This window comes from Poeciliopsis prolifica, unplaced genomic scaffold (genome assembly GCF_027474105.1).
Source record: "Poeciliopsis prolifica strain line A6 unplaced genomic scaffold, Auburn_PproV2 SCAFFOLD029, whole genome shotgun sequence".
Taxonomy (NCBI): domain Eukaryota; kingdom Metazoa; phylum Chordata; class Actinopteri; order Cyprinodontiformes; family Poeciliidae; genus Poeciliopsis; species Poeciliopsis prolifica.
In genome coordinates, this window is record NW_026562404.1 from 2,250,640 (window position 1) to 2,277,785 (window position 27,146).

General features: G+C 37.6%; 1 protein-coding gene across 1 annotated transcript in view; it reads left to right on the plus strand.

Moving 5' to 3' along the window:
• The first annotated feature begins 16,784 nt into the window (after positions 1–16,784).
• Positions 16,785–27,146, plus strand: part of cntn3a.2 (contactin 3a, tandem duplicate 2) — a 60,964-nt gene continuing 50,602 nt past the window's right edge. Inside the window, exons 1-5 of the mRNA XM_055049813.1 lie at positions 16,785–16,917; positions 17,039–17,257; positions 17,580–17,667; positions 24,232–24,369; positions 25,078–25,213. Coding sequence (XP_054905788.1) covers positions 24,315–24,369; positions 25,078–25,213 — 191 coding nt within the window. The 5' untranslated portion in view covers positions 16,785–16,917; positions 17,039–17,257; positions 17,580–17,667; positions 24,232–24,314. The remainder of the gene's footprint in view (positions 16,918–17,038; positions 17,258–17,579; positions 17,668–24,231; positions 24,370–25,077; positions 25,214–27,146) is intronic.

Consider the following 27,146-nt stretch of genomic DNA (forward strand, 5'->3'; position numbering starts at 1 on the left):
TTGCTCTTTTGAAACATTTTCTGAGGCCTTTGCACAACAGCTACATTCATGCAAAGATAGAATTATTCACAGATTAATTATTTTCTAATTGCAGTAGCTGAAATGTGAGGATAATTGACTGCACTGGATTTTATTTTGGAAACAGTGTTTTCTTTCCACTTTCACAAATGCTGTATCTGCTGCTTCATTAATACATTGAGGGGCTTGCAACAGGGCTGTGAGTGATACTTTGCTGTTTACTTGAGTTTCTTTACACCAGCCAAGAGATTTCCAAAGTCTTTTTTCTTACCTGTGCAACTCGGCTTGGCGAATCTCTCTGCCGTGTTTTCAGGTAAAGCGTCTGATTCACTCAGCTATTAAACTGTCATACAGACTGACAAAAGCCAGCCACAGTCAAAGTTATGGTGGATAAAAACAGGAGGTGATGCAGTTCAGGGCAACACTCCTTCTGAAGATGAAAGATTTACAGAATAAATAACGTACCAATAACAAAAAATAAAATCACTCTGTGTTCAATTACTTTCTTATTGACTGCATTGGGGCCATTAAGTTTCATGCAACAGTTATTTTTCTTTTTTTCTTTTTTTTTGGGGGGTTGAGGCAACGGTTTATCTCGTGAAGTTTCAGCAAGATAATCCCTGTGCAATGTGTGCTAAATGGAGATGGACGGGGATTGAATGCGAACTGATAAGTGCAATCAAAGCCAGCTGCCTTCAGTTATTGACTCAAGACCCAGGGGTGTGTGAGAATGCGTGTAATATCAGCGTTGCAGTAGAAAACTGGGAGTTACATCATCGACACTTAACACGAGAACAAGCCCCTCACAAGATGATGGCAGCCACATGGGGAAACTGAAAGAGAAGTGCTAAATTACTTTAATATAAATGCACATTGGGAATACGTGATGAAGAGATGCTTTTAAGCTTCAATTTGTTGATCTCTGCTTGTTGCTCAATCTCACTGAGCAACAAACAAGTGTTTTATTGACACCGAGCCACTCGTCTCTTCGTGTAGGTATGTCGTGCGTGTTGAGAAAGGTTTCTGGATGAAGGAAAGATTCATCCACTCAAAGTGGATAGCATTTTCCCTGTGTTAAGAAAGGGAAATAAAAGTAAGGATCACTTCACCCTGAAACAAAGGAAAATAAATATGTGCGTGCGTGTGTGTGTGTGTGTGCTTGATGTGGGTGGTTTTATTTGATGTGTGAGAGTCAGATCGATACGAGCAAACAAGGAGGGAACATGTGTGTGCAGTTTCAAACAGGGCTGGCCGACATCACGGCATGCGACTCGGACAGAAACCTGACCGTCTGAGACATATGCAAATCCAGATTTTATTAAAATAATTTTCATATCAGTGGAAGAAGAAAAATTAACCCTTGCCAATTAAGAGCTTGCTGTCAACATCATTGTTGTTACGACACAGAACTATAAAATTATCGTGTCTTCTTTATTTTGTCAACCTTAAAGGTTTCAGGTCATCAAATAATCTGAAACTGTTGCCCAGGTCCCTCTTGAAAATGAGATCCAGATCTCAATGGGGTTTACCTGGTTAAATAACGGAAATATATATATATATATAGATAGATATAGATATATATATATATATCTCTATATATACTCTATATATATCTATATTAGATTATATATAGATATATATATATATATATTTAAATATCTATATATCTATATCTATATATCTATATATAGATATAGATATATAGATATATAAATATATATATAGATATATATATATATATATAGATATATATATAGATATATATATAGATATATATTTTTTTTTAAATCAGATTTTAAGCAGTATTACCAGAAATAAATACTGATTACATTTATTAAGAAAAAAAATGCTATCTAACTCAGCCTATTTTTATATGAAAAGCAATTGCACATCTTGATTAATTATGATTCAAATATGCATTTACAGTATGAAGTAGACTAAAAGTCATGTCGCTGTCTGTAGAAGTTTAAGAAGAGAGTTCAAGTTCAAGGAAAGTCAGTGCCATCTGTCAGTCCAGAAATGGCTGCAAAGTGAATTCTTAAGCTTTGGGCCTGCAGCAAACCACAGTAAGAGTTGTTATTCATAAATGAAAAAAAAACACAAAAAAACACATGGAGCATTAGGGAAACTTCCCAGGAGTGGCTGATCTTCCTAAATTATTCAAAAAGAATGTTGATGACTCATCCAAAAGGTCCCAGAAGAACCCGAGACATCTGAAGCACCGCAGGTCTCCTTTGTGTCCGATGTTCATAATTCAAAAACTAAGAGAAAAAAACTGAGTGAAAATGTAATCCGCGGGAGAATTTGAAGGCCAAAACCACTGTTGACCCAAAAGGACACAAAGATCTCATATTTACCAAGCATGATGATCCCCAACCATTTTAGGGAAAATATGACAAGAAAGACAGTGGAGGGTTATAAGGAACGTGCCTCCAGTTACATCAGGCGCATAGCCGGCAGTATTTCAGAAATAGAACATCATACCAGCCGTCAGGCATGGTGATAATGGTTTATAAAAATGTGGGACAATTAAATGTCGCAAAAACAAAAAAATAAAGAAAGAAGTCTGTTTTCGAGTCTGTTTTTTCATAACCATACTGTATTCTTTGTTTCAGTTGCATTTACTGAAGTCTCTTCTTAAAACACAGATTTGGTTTATCTATTTGCAGGATACTTGTAAATACACTGTAAAAAGTTTAAGATACACCTACCAATGTCTAAAAATTCCTTGGCTAAAATGCACTTTAACTCATAACTTGCAAAAGTATTTTAATTTGATCTCATTGACTGTCAGAAACAAATTTGTAAATATTTGGTAGGGGTAAAGGAAATATCTGGCTGATTTTTCTTTAAAATTCCTTAATTTGTGCATGGGACAAAATTAAAGCAATTAATAAGAATGTCAAATTCATATTAATCAATTTAATATTGTTTTCACAGCAGTTGGAATATATATTACTTTTGTGTTTTAAAAAAATAATTTTACCATGATTGTTTTTTTTTGTATGTATTTCATAAACATTGTGAAGCCATGCAAAACCAGACCTCTGCCATGTTAAAGTAACTCCAATCTCAAACTGTCACATCACATCATGCAAACCTCTTTGAATAGCTGTCATTTCTGGATTAGATTGTCGTCTCTGTTGAGTTTTATGGTTATTTACACTTGGATTCATGGCTGGCTGTGACCTGTAACAATGACCTTTCTCTGCGATGCAAGTACAGAAAAATGGGACAGGTTAAGAATTTGCCTGCACAGCAACTATCCTTATTGAAATGCTGTGCAAATGACAAAAATATTAAAGCGATTCAAGAGAACACCATTTTGTTCATTTTTACTTTACCTTTCCTTTCCTTCAGATAGTCATTCAGTTTCAAGTTTAATGTTTTATTCAGGCGAGTCTGAATAAAACAAATCAACCAAACCACTTCAGTGTAAGTAAGTTCAGACTTCAACCACTTGGAAATGGTCTTTCTTACATAAAGGTAAGTGGACAAACTCTAGACCATTCTTGAAAAACAAAATGCATGGGAAAGAGATCGTTTGATTGCATTTATATCCCAAATCCTTACTGTTATAAGTTTAAATCTGTTTTTAGAACGTATTTTTTTGTTTTTGTTTGTGGGAGTTTTATTTTTGTCTATTAAAACAACTGTGATGTTTTTATGAAGTTCTGTAATTTCCTGGGTTTTAAGTTTTTGAATAGCAACTCTTTCACTCAGATTAGCTGTAATCCACCGAAGGAAACATTATAGCTTATAGTTTATAGTTTGTATCCTTTTGTTGTATATAAACAACAGGAAAATAATTTACTTTCCCCAAGTGACATACTAACTACGTAAAACCTCTCCAACAAACCGTGCTCTAAAAAAGGGGCTCTAATACAATTAAATTGGATATCAAGTAATTTAGTAGTATAGGATAGTGGTAAAAAAAAAAAAAAAAAAAAAAACAGGGACTCAACAGAAATAATCTGGTACTTTAGCAAAAAAAAAAAAGGAATACATATAAACAAATGTCCTATGCCAAAGAACTTGCATTTTTGCAGATGACCATATTTATCCTTATAAGTACATTCATTGCATCGATAGGGTTTATTTATGTACATTCCAGCATGTTGACCATTAATTGATCCTTTATGTTAATTTAGTTTCTGAATAATTCATAAGTTTGCCATTGAAGGCATTTAGAAACAGATGTGTCCATCCTTAACCAGCTAATGACTCACTATAAAAATCTCAGAGCCTAGTAGAAGTGATGTGGTTTTTTTGCATTCATGGTCGTGAAACTTTCCCCTTTTTCTGTATCGTTTGTCACCTAAAATTGCTCAAGTAAACACCCAGGAACTGCAGAGTAGTTGCTTGTTACCAGCTGTTTGAGGTTAATTGCATCCTTCCAATTTACTTGAACTTGCTGAAGAGATTTGTTTTTTAGCCTCAACTAAGAGTTTGTGTCTGATTGGAACCAAACTACATCTTAAGAAAATAAGAAAGGTAATTTTTGTTTTACACTCCAGCTAGGAGGCTTGTTGCTTTGTAATGCATGTGAAGTGCAGTTATTGACGAATGAAAGCATTCATTATGAAAAAAGTATTGAAAATCTCTAAACTGATCTGCGCCATGGACCAATACATACCCGAAACCCAATCACATGAGATGGATCTTTCTATTGGACCGGGAGCAGAGTGTGAAAACAGAAGCCCTTGCACAGACGTTGGCTCTACATCCATGAACCTACTCCTAAAAGCCGTGGTATTGGTATGCCTGTCAGGGCATAACATCCCCCATTGTTTGCTCCATTACACTGCAGGTTTCACTTAGTTCAAGCCTGCATTGCTCTCACAGTGAAAGCAAACACAACTTCCAGCTCCTTTTTGTTTGTCATGAATGAGGCAAAATAGTCACTTGAGGTGACTCAAAGTGAAGTTGTGAAGTTATTTCATTTTTCTTTCATAAAATGAAAGAAAAATGGGTTAATATGTTGGGAGCTCTGTGTACTGCTACCCAGTACACAGAGCACCCAATGTCAAGTTTGGACTTGGCTGGCCTCAAGGAACAAACTGTTAAACAATTACACAACAATAACATTACTTAATTTCACCCTAAATTTTGAAGACACTTCACTTTCCTCAGGATGCTGAATGCTTAAAGTGAGGTGGATTCCAGTGTTTCATTTTAGATTTTATGCACAGCTCTGGAAAAACATTCAGAGACTGAGTCTGATTGAAAACCTCATGGTTATTCCACCAAATATTGAACTCTTTCTGAGGTAAAAATATTATTGTTGTTGTTTCTAAATGAATAAGAACTGGCTTTCTTTGCTTTATTTGAGGTCTGAAAGCATGGCATACATTTTGTGATTTTGACCACTTCTCGATTTCAAATAAATTTCAATTAAATACTAAATCTTTGCTTGGAGTTTAAGAGACATGTTGTCAGTAGTTTATAGAATAATTTAACCATGTTTATTGTACTCAAACATATATCTATAAAAAGAGAAATCTGAAAAACTTTTGCTTTCAATGCAAAAGTGCATTAAAAGCAATATGAATACAAATACACGTAATTGTTTGATGCTCCAAAAATTGTCCTTCATGTCTATATGTTTAGAACCAAATGAAATATGGTTGTCCATGTACTAGCATACATGGCAAAACAGGAAACACTGTGCTAGCAGCTCTGGATCTGCAAAGTCCAAACGGACAAGTGAGATGAGGTCAATGGGGTGCCGTCAGAATCAGTAAGTGCGTTAATTTGAAGATCTCGCTTTTGACCTTGAAACACCTTTGGATTCCCCCTGAATAAACTGCAGAGTGTTGTTTGGTTGGATGAATGGATGTCATTAAACAATGCAGATTTAGTGACAGTTTTGCAAAGGAAATAAACTCAAGTTTCATGGTTTTCCATGAGAATCAGGTTGATTCTATTGCTCTTTTTACTGATTACATGAAAGAAGATACAGTTAGGCAGATTAGAATGAAGTGTGAATGACACTCTTGTTACTTTGTGTTACATTTGGTTTTAACCATGCAGCATTATAAACAAACTTGTCTCGAGATGTTTTGCGCTGAGCGTGAGTTCCCCCCTACGAGAAGGCAGTATGGCAACACATAAGATGAGTCAATGGGAAAAGGCGAAATGAGAACTAAAATATTTATAGGTAATGAATATTCTGCTGAGAGTACTTTTTGTACCCAGAGCCTCCTTCAACAGTTTCACTCTTAAATATTTATAACTGCTTAAACAAATAGAACTGCCACACAACGTGTACACGAAAGTATAAACATGCCACATTTTCCCCAAGGGTGTGAAGACTTTTTCCAGCTTAAATTTGTACAACTTATTCATATGGTCAAACAAAAAAACAAAAAACAAATAAGAATTGGACTAACCTCTTGTTAGAAAATGTAACACATTTCCAAGTAGCTTTATTGATTATCTGCTCTTTCCACCCTTTAGTAGACTTACAAACTTGCATTTCCGACCAGAAGCGAAAGTATCATCGCAATTTCGATTCATTCATTGGTTAATATTTTGCCATTGGCAGATTTTATGTCCAAATCAACAGTGCAAGAAATGTCTGCTCCGATTTGGCAAGAGGATGGTGTTAGTAATATCTGCAGCCACCTGCTACTTTTCCAGCACTCCCTGCCCTGAAGTGCAAAACTACCAGCTTTAGCTCTATTTCTTTCTGCACTGTGAGTTTAGGATTTAGGGACCTCTTCCCAGCATCATAAAGCCATCATAAGATGATGATGTCAAGAACTCAAGGGATGGCCCAGAGGCAGAGATAGCGACTTCTAATAAGCTACTGTGAGGAATTAGAATAAGATAATCTGTTGAGTTGAAGTGTAAGGCATGAACTGCAAAGTGTCTGTTGTTACAGATCACAACAAAAACTACTGAAGGACCTTCACATAAAATCCCAAATTACTGCAGGGGTAATGTTCTGCTTAAGGGACCTCCTGTTCACTCTGAGTTACTTTATTCGACTTTGACTTTGTATCTTACTCTAAAATTCATATTTTTCAGATGTGTACTGCTGTACTTTGGCACAGAATACTAAAAGATCCAATGTGTAGCGAAAATTTTCTTTTCCCAGAGGTGAGCATATTTTATCTGGATTTTATATAAGAGAGTGAAAAGAGTTGTGTAAGGCTGAAATGCAGATGAAAGAAGATGCATGGTTTTCTTTTTTAAAAAAATAGAAATCTAAGCTACAAGTTCTTAGGGATATGTTTCCTCTAACTTGCAATGTATGTCGTTGCAAGTTGACTAAGCTTTATGAAGCTTACTCAGATTAGATAGAGAGTCTATCAAGATCGATTACACGTAGTTGTGGATTTGACAGGGTCATTATAAGACATGAGAATGCTTTGGTCTAAACCATGCCATTGCGGTTTTGACTGAAAGTTTAAGCTTTTTTCCAAACAAGACTTTAGCTAAAACATTTTTCCCAGGATTCTACTGCATTCACTGTTATCCATCTTCCTATTAATTCTGACTAATTTTTCAGTGTCTGTTAAGGATTTGTGGTTTTATCTTGCCTGGGTTTGCAGATGTGGAATGCTCTTTTCATTATAAGTTGACTGATGCCTGAACAGTGCTGCATGACATTTTCAGAGATCGGAATGTTGTTCCCTGACTTCAACATGCTTTAAAGTTCTCTATAACAACTTTGAGATCAAAATCCCACATTGATTGATTTTTGTTTCTTTATTTTTTAATTTGGTGACTTTTGCAGATGAGTTGTTGCATTAGATTTTCTTTACAGGTATCTGAAAGAAGGTGGTTGGATGCAAAAAAATAAATAAAAAATACCCTACTTTATTTATATAACACTGGGGTGTTCATCACTAGTCATTTTGGGCCAGATCAAGATCACGAATGTCCTCAAAGGATAAATGAGTTTAAAGAGTTTTGCATGCCTTGTGTGATTTTTGCTTCACAGTCACATGTTGTTTTGTGTTAATCTGTCACATAAGATGTCTATAAAATTAGTTTATGTGTGTGGAACATAATTGACTGTAAAAAATCTAAAGAACTACTATTACTGCAAGATACTAAATTTATCTATGACAACATTGGTGGTGTAACAGTTAAAGGAATAATGGTTTGATACTTCTAAAGTGTGCAACTGTGTGAAGAAAACATCATGTTTGTGTACAAGTAGATATGGAACATAAATGTGGAGTGAAAGCACCATTTACTGTAAAGTGCACTGTAATAATGCTTATATAAGTCCATTTACCTTTTAGAAATGACTCACTTGTGTGAAACTACCTTTTTTGGTTTCAGCTGTTCTGCTGATTACGATTACATGTGCATTAATGATGCTGTAAAATTACATAACACTCCACATGATGCATCTCCACAGATACCACTTACACATTGGAATAGTGCTAAACTGGTCACAAGCAGAGCATCACTAATACTGGCAGAAAAACAACCACATTTTTCCCGAAAAGCCATTGAGTTTACACAAACTGGGAGTACAGTTGACTGATATGGGCTTAACGAAAGATGTCTTTTCATTTTTTTTTTCTTTTTTTATATTTTTAGGTCATTGGCAAATGCCTCAGAATGAGGAATAAACACCCAATGGCCCTACACAAAACTTTCAAAAGCAAACTCCCTAATGCTAACAGGAAATAAGACACGAAATGTATAGACAAATTCAAGAATATGTTTCAAAATCTAGAAAAACTTACACCATCTTTCTTGGTCTCTGCTCTACAACAGGAAGGAATCAAATCTTAAAGAACTCAAAATTTAATCTTCAGTCTGTTAGACAAATTTGTTCAATAAAAAGAATCACCAAGACGGAAATCACAAGGGGGAGAGAGCCTCTGTTACATATTTAATTGTGCTTGCCAGCAAGGAGAAAATGCAATGTTACACAACACTCTGAAGAAATAAAAAGAAAATGCTGCTGATAATCACTTCCTATCAACACAACACAAATTTAGGGCTGAGGGTGGGTGAAATCTCAGCTCTGCAAAACTCCCCTTGAACAACACGTTCCTGACCTTTGCAAACAGCCCTCTCTCAGGAAATGAACTTATAAACTTGGCTTCTCCACACACCATAAGTACCGTCATGTACAAGCTGCACTTCAACCATCTATATACGTCGCATTTATTCTGAAGCCATTCTTAGTAGATAACATAAAGTAATGATAGCGAACAAGCAGCTTTCCAGTGCCAGATGAGAGCGTCTGCTGAACCAGGCTCTCTTATCTGCTTTTGCAGCCTCTCACTTCGGATTTTATGAATAAATGTATTGAAAACAATTCTGAGACTTATTAAAACCAAAACAAAAATTTAAACATGTCATTCCAGAACTGCTCTAATTGCTGTAATTTGGTATTTATAAAATATTTCAAATCCGGCATGAATAGTAAAACATAGAAAACTGACTTCCAATTGCAAACGACATTGCTACCGTTCAGGTGTTTGTTCCCAGAGAAGTGAAATACTGCCACATGCATTTCAGCGCTCTGCACAAACACATTGATGGATTTCTCCCTTCTGAAAATACTGGATTTCACCCCAGGAGAAAACCTCACAAGCTGCTTTTATTTGTAAGTGTCTTCTGCAGCCAAGAGAATTTCTTATTGACCAAAAATAGGATTTATATTAAAGTAGATATTTTACTTTCGCATCCCCAGTTCTGGCCTCGTAATCAGCAAAGGTGGAAGGTGCACTCTTGATATCCCTCTCCCATAAAATTGCAAACTGCAATAAAATGTATGCTGGGGAGATATTGAGGAAATAAGTTAGTGAACCACATAGTTTCCTTTGAAAAATGACACAAAGCAAGCTTAATGTGTTGGCTAATACTGAAGTGAAAAGGATATTTAACTCCCAGGACAGCCTGAGTGATACATTTTAATATAAGTGCAAGAAACAACAACATTTCAGTAGGTGAGAATATATAGGAAATTATAAGCTAAGAAAGTGAAGGTAAGGATGAAAATGATGTACTTTCTGCGCAGGGAGCATGGTCACCATGACACAAACAAATGCCAGATTCTGCTTTTAATTTATAAATTATGTCTTGTCTGTTCCTTTTTTTTTGTGTTTTCTCTTAGAAGAGCGTACCCTCAGATTCCTTCAGCTGCAACCCTGAAGGATTTCTGTCAGGTGCACACTTAAGATTTGAGCAACGGTCTCTGCATAAAACCCCATCCTATAATTAACATCTTCAATCCCAGCTGAAAAGTGCACGTTAGAGATAGCCTCCTTTATGCTGGGGGGGAGAAATAGATTTGCTTCGCTGCCTATTAACCAACCCACAGAGTGAGGGAGCAAATTAGGTGGTGATGTTTTCCTCCACAAAACTGGGTTAAACAAGGGGGTCGTCGCGTTGTGCAATGAGTCCACATCTTGCAACCGTTTGCTCTTTTCTTTCTGCTTTCCGAATTAACCCAGGCAGAAATAAAATGAGGAAATTTAAAAGTGAGCAATCAGAAGGTTTGAGAAATAAGACCTAATGACTTTTGCAGCTTAACTGAAGAATTAGAAGCACAATGTCTTTTGCCGTCACACGCACGAACACCACAAGGGCACAAAAACGTACAGAGAGACACAATCACACACACAGTGAAGGAAGTAATACCTTCAGGGGTTTGCTATTAAGACGGGTAATCCATGGGCCTCGGGAGAAGCAGTATAATATATTCCTCAAAGAATCTTTTCACAACAAGCATCTAGGATGAAGAGCATGAATAAATTACACGCATAATTAAAGGAAATGTCAAAGGGCTGCTGTAAGGAACATTATTAACGATGTTGCGTCCATGTTGGGAAAACCTGGGCTTGAATCAGGGACGATGATCAATGTAAGTTTAGTGTATTTTCTATTTGAGAGAGGCAGTACTGCAGCTAATAAAGTTAAGCTTCACAGAGGATATTGACCCGTGTCTCTATATGTGTATTCAGCAGGAAGAGCAGCTTGAAGACAGATTCAGTGCTTGTGTTTGTGAGGGAAAACTAAGAGCTAAAAGAAACAGGCTGGAAGAGAGAGCGAGATGGAGCGATAGTTTATCTGAAAGCGCAAGAAAGAGGGACTTGAAAAGGTAGAAGAGAATTGCAAGGGAAAGGAATTTGGGAAAGATCAGCTTTGTCTCTGTTATTGTTTATAACTACCCACCTAAAAAGGCTTATGTATTACAATAATAATAAATGAAGAGATAAGCAATCAACACACACACACAAAAAAAACACTCTCTTCAATATATAACCCCAAAGGAATTCTTGGAGTTATAATACTTTCATCAGGAAATTTTTTTGTGTTTTTTCACTTGTGACCTCTTCAGGGAAATTCAAATGTGTGCGGCTCTGGGCCAGTTTTCCCTGGCAATGCCTGGATATTTTCTCAGTAATCCCCAAAAAAAACCCATATTCTTGATGCTCAGAAGGTTCACGTGTTACGCCTCAACAATCTCATATGCTGAGGTACAAAAGCATATTCCTCATATTACCTTTTTACCAGTTGTATACAAGCTCATTTCCCCCGACAACAAGACTCTTTTTTTTTTCTTAGTGACCAGTACAGTGGAAAACAGATTCCGTTGTGAACACTCTCCAAACATACAAACAAAAAAAAAAACAACTAACTTTTTACCCAAAGTTGATGGAACAATCACGATTTCTGAGTGTATTTAACTCCCTACTTTGCAGCTCTACATTTTGAACCTCTTGCAGATCATCCGCATTGTGTTTTTGGCTGCCTGCATACTTAACGGATAATGGCTCTCGTCAACCACACATATTGTTAATGGCAGCCACTCTTGCTATTTACCAAAGCTTGCACATATCCATCCAGTTTTATGCTCCTGTACAGTGCAAAATCAAGCTGTTAGCAAATGCATTACAAGTAGAAAAAAAAAAACAGTGAAAGGTGTATCCAGTAATAACAAGTTTTTAATAAGACTTTATTTTTTTTGAAACTTTGACTGGAATATCTATGTAAGAATGTTGCAGAAAAAAAGCAGAAAAAAGTAGGCCAAATTGCTCCCTAAGAACTATTTACATTAAGGTAAGAAAGCAGAAGTTAATTTATCTTAAAGAGATTTCTTTCTCCTTTGAATTTTTGGATGAAATGATTTTTATAGTCTCAGGTCTTGCACAAAGACTGACAAAGCATGGAACATTAAATGTGATGTTTAGATAAACTCCCACATTCTACCTGAGCTGCTTCTCAATCTGTATTTGCATTGAGATACATTAATCAGCACTTCATATTAACACATTCAATCAAGTGACGGAAGACGCACAGGTGGAACTAATAACATTATGGGGTGTTCATGCAATAAATCACTGCAGTGAGCCATCGTGCAAAATAACTCATTCTGACAGTTTTTTTTATTAACCACTTCCAGAGATAATATGGCTAAATGTCTGGAAAGAAGCTATTTTGTCTTGTCAGTAGATCTCCTTCTCTGTTGAATGGGAATGTTGTCCATATAACAGGATTTGTGCATATTTATAACCGAGTTTGTGTTTCATTTGTCAATTCTCAACATCAGAATCAGCACAGAATCATCTATATAAAGGTTTTCATGTCTTCCTCCTATCTTTAAACTCCAAATCAATCTCAAGTGCAGTTCTTTCTTTTACCAATTTATAATTGCTCTTTTTTTATTTGCATTTATTATCTTACTACTCTTTTATTTCTGTTTTAGATATTTAACTAATTTTAAGTTTTTGCAAATTTTTTAAAGCATTTTAAGGTTTTTCTTTCATTTTCTGTTTCGGGTGGAGACTGTTATTGTGCAAGACTTCATTATAAAGTTGAATTTACTTTGTTTTATGATTCTTACTCTATTCTTATTACCAATACAAAGATCTGCAATATCATATGAAAAGCTCAGAATAGTTCCCATTCCAAGGTTCATTAGGATGGAAAATGTTGAAAACTTCAATTCAGTACAGGAAAACACAAAATTTCAGAATATTATAAATCCTTGTACACATACTTTATTTTTGTGAATCTGGACTTTATTTCTTTATTTCTAAAAAAGACATGAACAACAGTTCATTGAAACCGAATGCTTTTTGCATATAGGTATCACTGCAAATTTATACAGTACAATATCACATATGTTTTAGAAACGAAAATGAAAAAATTAAGGACAGCTGAAATTAAAAAAAAAAATCACACTGTTTTATGAAAATACTGCCAGCAGGCTTTTGCCTTGGTTTAGCACAAAAACTCAAGTGCCATCTTCAGAGCTCACTAATTAACACTTTCTTATCTCCTGTGCTAAATCTGCACAAAAAGCAAAGTGTAAAAAGCTGTTCCTGCATGACTTACAGTGACAACAAGAATAGTGAGCTGCAGCATGTACCGAAAATGTTTAATTGGTGGGTATGTACTGGATCCTCCATCTCCCAGCTCCAAAACAGTTTCTCAAAATGTTCGACTTTTCTGCAAACTGTCATTTTCTTAATTGTAACTGGCATAAAGCTTGAATGTCTCCTTCCAAATAAGATGTGCTTGTGAGATGTGTGAAACCTTTGTCGCTGAAACAATATAACGAGCTGAAGCCTGTTAGGATTTTACACTTTCTCATAAAGTTTGGAGGAAAAAAAAAGGCTCTCCACATTTTGATTAAAGTCAAATCCACAATGAACATCATTTATAATATTTTACCAATCATTTTCTGATGCATTATGTGAAATGATTACATGATTTTTAGTCGGATTTTGCTAATTACACTCCATTATACCTCTAGGCTGGTTTTCTTACTCTACAGGAAGGTGAATCTCTGTCCCAGTCTCATCCTCTACATTATCTAACAGGTTTTCTGAAAAGAAATTCCTAATTTACTCACACCTGTGTCCCCAATGGCTTGCAGCAATCTAAAGATGGAACTTCTTATGTTCTGGCATATTTTTAGTTGTTTCAACAGCTCTGTTCTTGTCATTAGTGCATAACTATTTGTGACGTTTGTCGACATGTTATTAGCTTCAAATGTCTTCAACTCCTCCAAAGTTACCATGAATCTCTTGGCTGTTTCCCCAAATAATTATCTTGATTTCCAGCCTATCAGTCTGGGAGGATGACAGTGTCTTTGGAGGTTTTTTTGTGCCTGGTTTCTGGATCAGGGATTTAATTGAGCAGTGCTCCTTGAGACCTTCAAAGCTTTGGATCTATAACATTTATCCTTTATTTAATAAACTTAATCTCTGACCTGCCTGCTGTGTTCCTTGGTCTTTGCGATGCTCTTTGATCACCAATACCTCTGAGGCTTTTACAGAACAGTCTTATTTATTACATATCGAATTACATAAAGAGCTGAACGACAGGGTCTGTCCTACATTTACATTGTTTTTCATCATCATTATTTATCACGTGAAATTCCTACCAAAGTACATTGGAATTTGTTGTTATAATTGGGGGAAAGTGTAAAAACGTTGAAGGGGTATGATTTCTTCTAAATGAGCTGAGCGCTGCTTTCTCAATCTGTTGCCCATGTGAAGCATTTTTATGGTTGAGCCTCTTTGACCCAGCTGCACAACCAGTACGCACAAATACAAACACTAATACGAAGGTCAGTAGGCAACTTTAGGGTGCTTTTCCAAGATGGGAAGAGATGAGGTTGGAAGCACACCCTCAACTTTCCAAAAAGCAAGAAGAGCACTTTTCCTACTGAGCCACAGTCATATAAGAAAAGGAAGCTGGTGTCTGCTGACTGCCTTTTAAATTTGCTATAAAAAAAAAAAGGTCAAATTAAGCCGCACAGACAGAAATCTGTGAAATGCGATGGTTCATAAAACCCCACAGTTCATCATAAGAGGCTGTTTGAGAAACAGGCTTACCGGGGCTGTTAAACAATTTGATGTTAACTGGCATAAAAATAGTAATTAGGCGATAATTCTTATTAATTGAAGTTGAGAGCAAAGAAATTATGTTTTTCTGCTGCCAATTCTTTGCACCATGGGCTCCTGCTGCTGCTCTGACTCAAAATTAAAGTGATTCCTGTAGATCTCATTAGCTTTCAAAGAGCCCCCTGTGACTGAAAGTCTTCTTAGAGCATTTGACCTCTTACGTCTTCTGCCGCAACGCAGGTCTGTGTGTTTTTACGTTTTAATCAAAGAATGAGATTTTTTTTTTTTTTTTTTTTTGTAATGCAAGTGAGAACATTTGTGCTGAAGATATTTCCTCCTTTGAATCACTGCTGATCCAAAAACAGGAGCTCTGGGATTATGAATTTTGCTCATGAAGACAGCGCTTTGAAAAACTATTCATACCCCTGGACCTTTTTATGTTTTTGTCACAAATGTCAATGTGCTTTGATGTGATTATATATGCCAGACAAGTACAAAATAGTACATGATTAGCTCAAAAGACAATGATTCATAGATCTCAAATTTAAAGAAACATTTACAAGTAAATAAAGTCAAATTTTGTAATTTAACCTAATATAGATGTAAATCCAGGTGTTCTCTGAAGGACTCTGAGGTTTGTTGGAGAAAATTAGAGAACAAGAAGCAACATAAAGAACAAGGAACACCGCAGGGGGATCATAAAGAAATTTGTGGAGACAACTATGACTAAACCTAGTGGTTAGGTTACAAAACAAGATTTTACAACTTTAAAATCTCACAGACCATTATCTGAAAGTGGAAAAAGGACAGCACATTTGCAAACCCACCAAGACACAACTGTGCACTTGAACGGTTTGAGTGAGGACAACGTTAAGCTCTATGTGGTGATAAAACCTGACATGACTGTAAACCTTTGGCACACTGAAGCATGGTGATGGGTTAGAATGGTCACTTCAAACACAAATATGAAGGCAATTGAAAATCTGTAGCAAGCAACGGCAGTTGTTACGGGGAAGATGTGCAGACATAGCTTTTTGATGGCTTTAATGAAACTACATCCAGACAGCAAAATTAACCTGTGACAGCTAAAGAGCCACGTCAGGCAAGGGTCAACCGAAATGCATTTCTGTGGATGCTTGAAGCACAAAAGCATGAGGAGAGAGGGGGAGAAAATGTTGCGATAAGAATTAACAACATGGCCGACCTAACAGGCCTCTTGATAAGTGAGGCGATTTGGTTTGGAAATGGTTTTGCTAGGAAGGCCTTAGAAGGTTCTGCTAGATTAGAATACCTTCAGTAGAAGAACCCGAGCAGGTGCTCACCCAGGGAATCATTCAAGTAGCGATTTGCACGGCATGCAAACCTCAAACATTGTTCCTTCCCAGATGACGTGCATCCAGTTTGATCATAGCAGATCTGATTTGCCTTTGGGTGTGCAAAAGTTTAAGTGTAATCACAGCAGAATGTGATTGAACAAAGAGTGCAAAGAATAATTTTTCAGAATTTCTTCATAAAGAAAAACTAAATACTTCCTCAATTTCCCTTCTAGTTTATAATTATTCACAATGTTGGTCAAAATAAATAAAAACTAAACGCCTGAAGCCCCACCTTTCCTTATTTCCTTTCCGGCTCACCCATAGTTTGCTTAAACATGGGAACAGCCTGCGGCACTGGCGAAAATAGTCCCGACCACGATCCGCGGCTGCCCACAGATGCGCAGCAGTAATGGTGGTCTGACGCAGAGGGGCGCACTTCTCCCTCCAGGTGCGTCCGCCTCCCCATCCCCGCACCTTCCCGCATCCCAATAGCTGCTGCTGGTGGTGTCCGCTACCAGCCCACCGCCCTCACTCCTCCTCCTCCTCTTACTCCTCCCTCTTCTTCGCAGCGGAGAGCCGACTTGATGCGCATAATAAATCATCTCTGCAAGATCCCTCTGCGAGCCCGGCTTCGGAAAGACGCGTGTTGGATTTGGGAGCGTAAAACAAGAGGGGCGAGAGGCGAGCCTCGTCGCGACAGCAGGCGCGAGGATATGCTTTAAACGCGATTCAGTGCTGCGAACAACGTGGGTGTCGCGTGCGTGCGTGCGTGCGTGCGTGTGAGAATGAGTGAGCGAGCGAGTCAGTGCCTGTGAATTCTTCTTCTTCTTCTTTCTGTCTTTATTTATTTATTTATTTTCCGTGTAGGGAGTGGAGGAGAGGAGGCAGAGCAGCGATATGAGCCGCATGTGTTTGAGCCTCCTCGCCACCGGCCAGCACAGACTCACTTTCACCTGTATGAACGACCTTGCAATTGCGACCGAATTTTTCCCGACCACGTTATTTCCATGGAGGATCAATTTGTCGCTTTTTTCCGCGAGGGCTGAATTCAACTCCCGCTGGTCTCGAGACACTTCTGAGCAGGAGGTAAGACAAAACAGCCTCAGTGCGTGCTTGCGCGTGCGTGCGCGCGCGCGTGCGGAAATTAGTAAGAAATGGTTGGTTATCTGTGCATTTTTAAATGTCGGCTCTGGACTGCATGTTTAAAACTGATTCATTGATGAAATGCCCCCAAATCGATCAGAATTGTGTGTTGAACAGCGTCATGTTCCCTCCTCACCGCAGCCTTTTCCTCATCCGTGAAGGAAAAGCTTTTAGAAATAAGATTTTTAAAAAAAGAAGAAAAAAAAACATTTCTATTTGTTAGTAGCGAGCTGCGAGTGTCTCAAACATGCTTTTTCTTTGTCAGAGCGATGAAGGGATGCTAGGATTTCAGCCTCTCACCGCTCCTGGTGTGATGCCACACTGCAGCCTGGCTTCCACATCAAGTCTGAAACGTATGAACCCACAGGACATTTCCAATTGATTGGATTGTAATGAAAGGGAGTTGAGCCTCAGGTTGAAATGAATACATGATGTCTGTATGTAGTGGGAGAAATCGATAGTGTTTTGTCAATGATGCTCCGTCTGATGTGTTTTGAAGCAAAAGCACTTTCAGTGAATCTTTGTGAACTAAAAGAGAAAAAGAAAAAGAAGGTGCTGCTGACACACACGCATCCAGGCAACAGTTTTACCTTTGCAACATTCTCAAGTTAATTACATACTTGTGTGTCCCAATGCCTGCTTGGATACAGCTTTGATGAATGAAGCCCAGGCCTTCAAAAGAATAAAAAAATAAAAAATGCACACCCACTCTTCCTGCTGGGCTATTTTCTTCAAGCAGATGTGGTGTTTGTGCATTACTGTGTCTGAATCAGTTAAACCCCGAGTTGGTTCCTCCTCATTGATCGAGAGTTAGAGGGATTCACCCCATGAGGCAAACTGCAACCATTAACATTATTCAGGAGTGAAAGCTGAAAGTGAGCATGTGTGTGTGTGTGTGCAAATAATATAAGTGGTTGGACACCTGTGAGCTTGTTTCAGAATTTGTTGACCTTTTACCCATCTGTGTGACAAATCGATAATGACCATAGTAGGTTTGTAAACATTTTGAAACATGAAATTGCATGTATTGTTGGAGCCCATCAGTTTCGAGAAAGGTTGACTATCCCAAAGCAAATCTGACCCAATACAATAAGGCAACCAGACCCACTACATCCATTACTGGACATGTAAATAAAACCCAAAAGAAATAATAACCACCCTAAGACTTGTCAGCTTTAGATTTAAAGCTGTGTTTGCAGCAATACTGGAGTTCCACGAAACATTTATCTCTGCAAGCTTCTTGGAACTGGTGAACAACAAGCACATTCCTGTATTCATACAGAAGTATAACTATAGAAATGTGTGACAAAGATCACCATTAAGATTAACCCACATTTTCCTCACTTTTTTCAATTCTCCATGCTTGTGTAATGTCTCCCTCAAACTCTTGAGCTTTTAACATCACAGCCACTAGAGTTGTGCATCAAATGTGGACATTCCCATTCTGCTGACTGCATGGCGCTTCCCTCTGACTGGGAGTATTATGTTCACTGTCAGTGTGTACAGTTAGTGCAATCACCAAAATCTGACCAGTGGCGGACCCTAGAGGGTAGATGCAGAGGATGAAATTTAGGTCACACAGGGTTAACTGTTGAGTGAAAAATAGAAAATAGCCAAGCAGCTGGGAAGTGCTTTTCCTCTTAGTATAAGAAAAATGTAGCCTGTTAAATGGTACTGTTCAGCAACAAGTGGGAGTGGGGCCATCAAGGGTGAAAACTGAAAACTCCAGTCATTGTGACACTTTTCCTAACATCTTGTATGCTTAAAACAAAAGACTTGACTGAGAATTGTTATATGTTTTAAATTGCAAACTTTTCAAAACCTTGGTTTGTTATTGCACTGGTAACAAAGCCTGCAGTTTGTCATACTGTCATCACATTTTCTATTATTTATTACATTGACCATAAAGTTGGGAGAAGGCATTTATTATTGATTACCACCTTTTTGGCTACAAATCTATCCTATGCGTTTCAGAGTCTCACAGAAACAAATACTGAGCTTATTCATTCCAAAACTCCACAGATGGATTCTGTATTTCATCTCTACTTCAAACAGTGCAGTAGTGGCACAACCTTAACCTTTTAAATCGACAAAAAGGATCCCACAGTGAATCAACTTGTACAGCATGTATCTGCAAATAATTTTTCTGTATTACTTTCTTTGGTGAACTCTAATGCTGACTCATTTATACTTAAGATGTGATAAAACTGAAATGACTTATTCTTGGCTGACTAAAGATTCTTTGAACAGTTTGTGGAGCAAAAAGACATTTTATGGTTTTCTTGACACATACAGTAGATCACCTTAGATCAGATAAAATAGGGAGGCTATATGAAACTGATCTGATTATTTCACACTTTATCGACAAATTATATATTTTCACAAAGAAAATAAAAAAAGATTGCATAAGTAGGTCGCAGATTAGGTTTGCTAGCCAGTTCAGGTTTAATTAAAATATGTACTTCACGTTTTGAACCAGAGCTGAACAAAAGTGGAACAGAATCCCTAAAAGTAATGAAATACCTGCTTAATCAAGCATCGAAGTGGAATTGTTCATTTATTCAGTACTGCTACTACTGTGTTAGCAATATAACAAAAGTATTGTTTGCCTATTAACCAACATTCATTATTTGTTAAGGTGAGTTGATCCTTCTCAGCTTTGTTCTATTTTCAAGCATCACTGCTTCAGAAAAAAAAAAACTGACTGTGAATGGCTGATGATGACTATTAATCAGTTATGTTTCTGCACACTTTTAGCGCATTTACACTTTATACTGGTGCAAAAAAAAGAAACAGAAAAATGGCGTGTCCAGAATTACACCTCAACTCCCTAAAATCTAAGACCCCTGCAAAATTAAATCAACTGAAACTGAGAGGGAAAGAAATGTGTAAAAGAAGAAATCTCCAGATCTTGCAAATCTCCTAATTTTAGTTCCATTAAAAAAAAAAACATTTTTGAATTTTATCTTCATCATTTGATTCATAGTTCTCTGTATCTGTCATATGCACCTTCACCCCTTGAACAGGGATGTTATTGTATCTGCCAACTTGCAGAGTCAGCACGGGCACAATAATCCTGACTGCAGAAGGACATCTGTGGAGAGTCCTGGTGGACCGCAGTCGGTTGGTACAGATGACGAAATTGATGTCACACAGACTTTGTGGTGTAGCAGACAGTAGAGAGGACTGGAAGGTGTCAATAATCTCACAGGACTTGTGCTTCCACAGTAGTACCACTATGAAAGTGGGCGATGCTGTCTTCATCCTGCTGCTAGACTAATATTGACCGATCAGATGTGCTTTAAAAAGTGGCACCATCTGTTCCTGATAAACCCCCGCCCCTTTACAAATCCATACCGTAAAATGCAAAGTTGACAGGAGGGCGATACCAACTGCATCCCCACCAATCCATAGTGCTGGAGGTGCCACCACTTTGCACAGTGTGCATGGGCCTATCACTGAGGTAAGGCATCCAGGACTCTTCTGAAGAGAAAGCGTACCAATCCAATTTTGCAGACTTTGGGGGAAGGAAAAAAAAAGCCTGAGCAAACATGAAAGGTAGAGAAGAAAATCCTGGCTGAGACCCCACATGTCTGATTTGACATCCGGGCAGCTGACAAACAATTAGGCCTTCCATAAGTAGTACTCTGAACCAGACTTGCCTCAGGATTAGGCCACAAATGAGCTGCACATCATGGATTATGTCTTCTAAATGGAAAGGTAGAAAGAGCAAGTGAGAGAGAGAGAGAGAGAGAGAGAGTGTGTGTGTGTGTGTGTGTGTGTGTGTGTGTGTGTGTGCGTGCGTGCGTGCGTGCGTGCGTGCGTGCGTGCGTGCGTGCGTGCGTGCGTGTGTGTGTGTGTGTGTGTGTGCGTGGACTAGCTGTTATACTGTATGTGGTGCACATGGTTAGAAAGCAAGTTGAGTGTGTAGGTGTGTGTGGGCTGTGTGACATTCAGCAGATGGATGTTATTATCTGTCCCTGGCCTATCTTGAACACCTCTAGAGGAGACTGTGTGTATTCATGTGCACAGATGAGCTTTATTCATGCACACGATTTCATGCAGGTGCAGACTAATGTACTCAAATCTCCATATACTCCACACATGCTCCACCGCTCACTTAACTGCTGCGTTATTGCCTGTTCTCCATTGTGTGTACGTTTGACATTTCATAATTGCATCATTACTTGCTCAGTGCATCGCAATTTGCAACACGCGCTTCAAGCAGACAGACTCTTGCCCTTGATTATGGACCTGAGTGGAATGGGGTTCCTCATCAGGCTGTCTTGATTCGCCCCAGCATGTGGGAAGACACATGCTGCTGTGGGTGAATCTAATTGATTGGATGGCACCCAATTCCCAGGTCCAAGTCTCCTCAGGCAGCCAGCATGGATCCGTCCAAGTGAAGGATGAGCCGAGGCGTCGGTTTCCCCGCTAATAGATTGGCATGTTTTGCCTCCCATATGCCTCAAATGTCTCTGAGGGCAGCTTGGCCACAATGCAGGACACAAAGTGGCATTGTCACTGATTAGAAAAGTGAAAATGCATTGAGGTTTGGAGCATTTGACATCAAACTTCAGCTTTCAGTTTGTACCAGGTGCGTCATACAAACAGCAAAAAGACGTGTTACGTTGAACGCAGTCTCCGCTTTGCATCAAAATTGTATTGAGGTTGCTCATTCAAAGAAGAATGATACTAAAGCTTACTGCGCCTTTTGACAGTGCATGGAAGAAAACGTAACCTGTCATTAACATCCCACAAGCCTTGTGCAACTTCAACAAAATGAATAACACTGACAAATGGAACATTAAACACAGCCAGATGTCAGGGTGCACAGCGAAAAATGGACGATGAGGTTGAGTTCTCTGAAATCAGAAAAAGTTTGTTTGCAGGGGAACTTGTCAGGTGGAAGTTGGCAAACTCGCCAGATGGGAAGTTGGGGTAATCTTGAGGAATAGCTCACATTTACAGACAGTTTATCCACACATCTCTGCAATGTTGCCTTTGTTAAGTTGCCTTGATAAAACAATTTCCAACTGAATGCTACTATCTTAGAGATGCACGTTTAAATTATTGAGTAAAGCTCATAAAAACATGGAAGACAGCAATATGTTATTATGCTTATTGTATGAATTACGTAAGTAGTAGTGTAATTCAGCCATTTAGGTAAAAAGATAACTTTGGCACGCTCCTTGATGGTTAAGTTTTTACAACGAGTTGGAAATTATGAACAAGAATCTGGTCAATGCAAAATGTATTCAGCAGAATCTGTTCAGTTCTTAAATGTCTGCTAATTTTCTGTCACATTTTCATTGTGAACGGTGAACAACTGGAGTCACTGAGAAAAGTTTCTGGTCAACTCTTCTTTGTTTCAGTCTGGGTCTTCAAAAAAATAAGGGTAAAATAATTTCCCATGGAATAGATATGAGTCTGCTTTGAATAAATCTGTGGCCTCACAAGGTTTTCAGACCCAAACCTCTTCTTTCATAAAAAAAGTTTTCTAACATTGATATTTGAGGTGTGTATAACATTTACTAACTGCACGTCAATTATAAATGACGTGCAGTCAATTTTCATTGTATGAAATTGTACCTGCAGCTGTACTATTTCATATGTAATCATATGTTAATGTGATGGAGCCATAACTCTGCAGGTTGTTATATTTAAACAAGAATGTAAACTTTTCAATCTGGCATGTTTACTGTAGCTGCAGGAGCTTTATTGATGTTTTTAAATTCCTCAGACATCAGAGTGTCTCCCAAATTTTTTGTGCAACTTGACTTTTAACTGCTTGATGTAGCACAGCTTGCACTAAGTCTTATCAACGTCCTTCAGCTTCACCTGTTTGTCTTGCCTGATAGGCAAAACACCTCAAAACAATGCTGCTGCTTTAACCTTTTTATCCGTTCTCCAGAAATACTTAAATAAATTTACAGCATTGTCGCTGTTCTGTGTAGCGACATTATGCTTCACCTTTGGAAGATGAATATGACTCAATTTATTTTGATTATGACACAATTGTTTGTTGTTTTTTTTCCTCTTTTTAGTACTATTTAAATAGAAATATACTGTAAATGAAGTGAATGAAGTTGTCATCAGTTGCGGTGTGAGGTGGAGAGGCAGACGCAGATGACCCAGGTTGGAGTGAATGATGATGGTTTAATAGTGGAAAATCACAGGCAGCACAGCTGAGCAGAAGGCGAAGGCTCAAAAACCGGTCGCAACTAGTGAAGGACTGGACAGCAAGACAGAATAGACAAACTGGTTCGACACATGGGACAAAGACGCAGAAACACAGGTGGCATTAAATACACAGGGTAATCACGGAACGAGACACACCTGGGGACAATCCAGGGGTGGACAACATGGAGACTCAAAAGACACAGAAACCCAAACAAAACCCACAGAAAACTCAAATCACTAAGTTTTCTGTGAGAGAAAACCGAATCCTGACAGAAGTCTGATGTCATTTTATTTCATCAGAGCAACTGTCAATCGAATCATAACTTCAGTCATCACCCTGAAATCTCAGGCATCACTTCAATAAGACAGCATTTTCATTTGAATTTTTATACAACAGATATTCAAAAAAAACCTTCACACAGTTTAATTTAATAGAAGTTTAACACATTCAGTCAAGGCTTCAGTGAAAGAAACTGGACAGTAATAACCTGGAAAGAGTGTGAAATCATTTCCCATTGCATAGATAAAAGTCTGCTTTAAATAAATGTGGCGTCACGAGGTCATTTGACGTGACCTGCAGAAGTATGACCCCCTCAAACCACAGGTGACCTCCAGTGTGTCTGTTTGTGTGCGTTGGTTCATCTTGCTTGATCCTATTTAAAAGAAAAAAAAACTTATTATATAAAACAGCTGGCATTTAGAGGATTTTAACTCGAAAATGCTTGTTTCAACAGGTCACGCTCTTTTCTCTCTGAGAACGCAAGTGCCATTTTAAAGCTTATTGGATGAAAGCCTCATTTACCCCTGGCTGCCAAAGATGACGCTGCCATGGAAACTGCTTCTATTGCTATCAATCATCGACCGTCTGACAGGTAAAGCACCTTTTCATATGAATGATGATTTTTTTTTTTTTTTTTTGTCCTTTGGACATTCACAGTTGTGGTGAAGAGATGTCAGAAATGATAGGAGGCTCCGGTTTAAAGGAGTACTCATCAGTATTGACTTCCATTCACACTGCAGACAGAACACTCTCAATCTTTTTCTCGCACCACTGAGATTATAACCCGATGGGGAGATATGATGCTTTTATTCTATCATCTTTTCCTGGACAAAACACTGAGCAGAAGCTTCCCCACCTCTGTCAGTGAAATGTATTGGTAATAAAAGTCACAATCATTCTTTTCACAAAGAATAAACGATAGAAATCACTCCTTTGAGTCCGTCTTTATTAAATTTCCCTGCACAGTTTGGTGATCAAATTTTTTTTTTAAAAGTAACCTTTTTTTCTATTTTATATAGTAATAGCTTTATTTTGTTTGTGCATATCAACACAATGTATATGTTATCACAAAGGAGACACTGATTTAATAATCCGCTCTGGTGTTGATTTTATTGAGTTTATCTGTTTGGAAATACACCATATGAAACTCATGGATGTCACTTCCAATATTTTCTGGGGGGTTTTTCATACTCATATGTATTATTTTGCTTCAGAATGCCTTAAAAAATAATTAGAGCGTCAGTTTTGTCACAGTGGATATTCTTCTTCATGCTCAGGCAGTTTTGTGTTTCTCTGAAAGATTGTCTGGACAGTGCATCATACCACGGTCCGCGGTGGAGGATGGAACCAGCCGACCTGTTCATCCCCGTCGACTCCATAGAAGAAGAAGCCACCCTGACTTGTGATGCTAAGGGCACACCTTCTCCTCAGTACAGGTGAGAGCTCATTCACCTCACTGAAATTTTGTATTTTTTTTTATTGTAATGTAAAACTGCACTTAAGGATGCAATTATTACCATTTTTCACAGAAGTAAGAGACTTCGACTTCATAATAAGCAATTCAAATGAATTTGATGCCATTTGTTTTATCACTTCTATTTGTGGAAATGTTAATTAGAACTTCGATCTTTTTTCTGTTTTTTTTCTTGGTGTGCAATTAAAAGTTGCATTTAAAACAGGTTATTTGAAATTCAAACTTACTAATGTTATATCTGAGTTTCAAAATGATGGTGGCATTTGTGGGGTTTTTTTATTTCTTGGTATTATTTTGTCTTCTGAAAATGTATTGATGTTAATGAGCACAGATGGTGTGTATCCTTTGGGAAAATGCTTGTTCTGCTGAATATATGTTGCAAATAGCCATGGGTCAGTATGAAATGATCAAAGCATCACGTCTTTCATGTGTTAAATCACAGTTTCAATTAAATGTCATTTAATGTCAATGTCTGAAACAGACGATTAACACCAGCAATGGGGCAAATCTGCATTTTTATAATGATCACTTTTGCAATACAGAATCTCTGTTGAATGCTTCATTAACGTAAATAAAATCAGTAACAGACTTGCTTAAAAGTTCTGTGTTTTTACAGTTCAGTAAAACAATACACTATGTTTCATCTGTATTCTTTTTGTAACATTCAGTTTTGTTGTGTGAACATGTGTTTTGGAGTGGGGGCCAAAAGGTCAAGCATAATTTCATTGGTCTGTAACTCTTTCTTCCCGAAGGTTTGTAAAGATCTCACCCAAATCTAGATAAATCTTTCCTTGAAAGAATTTGCTTCTGTTTTAACCAAGTTATTCCTGACAATGTTGCTGAAGGTTTGTTTATGTTAGCAACTTCCAGTATAATAGCTGCAGGAAAGTAGTGTGTTTGGTTTCTGGTGAGGATAATTTTGTAAATAACATGTTAGCAATTAGTAACATCTTATTTTTGGTTCTGTTTGTAACACTCAAGCACATACGGGTGCCTTGTCGAAGTTCAGTCATGTGTGATTTGCTTGTTGTGCTATTTGTGGCTGCACTGTTGATCAGGAGAAGGTTAATATGCAGCTTCAGCTAGTGTTTGTCAATGATTGATTTTATTATTTTCTCCGATTGGTTACCAACAGATGAGAAAGTTGAACAGTATAAAATTAAAGGGACCACCAAAATACCAGCAGTTGTGTATTTTTAATTTTAAACTGAAGCACAGGGATGACGAAAATCCTTATATCACTGGTTGGGGTGTAACATTAGCAGTCCTGCTCATCAGGTTTGACTTCAGGGTTCAGAAATTACAACCTCCTTAGCTCTTATATATTAGATTACTAAACAAACTGCAAATTATAAATTTGTTGAACTTTCAAACTATGATAGTTTTCTTTGATTTGTCTGAAATGGAAAATGATCTTTCTGAATTGCATTTATGCTGGGAGACCAATAGCAACCCAGGGCATTAAGCAACTGTAAAATTTGCTCTTAACTCACGAACATTGCCAGTTTAATTATGGTAAGTCAATTTTTTTGTGATTGTACATTTAATAGATTTATTCATCTACAAAATGTACGGAACTGTAAATAATTACATAAATGGACAATTTCTTTGAACGTACTTGCTTTGCAAACAAATGTTACCAAATATCTCAGGGGACCTTCTTTAAGTCATGCACATGCACAAAATGTGCATGACTTGAATTAGTGGTGGGACTTGATAAAACATTTTCTTAATAGAGTTAATAGCAGGGTCTGTCGTGAATTAATCACAATTAATGACATTTTAATCAAAACCATGTACTGACAAATTATTCAACATTTTCAATTACAAAACCTTTCTACAGCTAAATTATTTAATAAAAAGACATGAGTTCAACGACAAAGACATTTATTGTT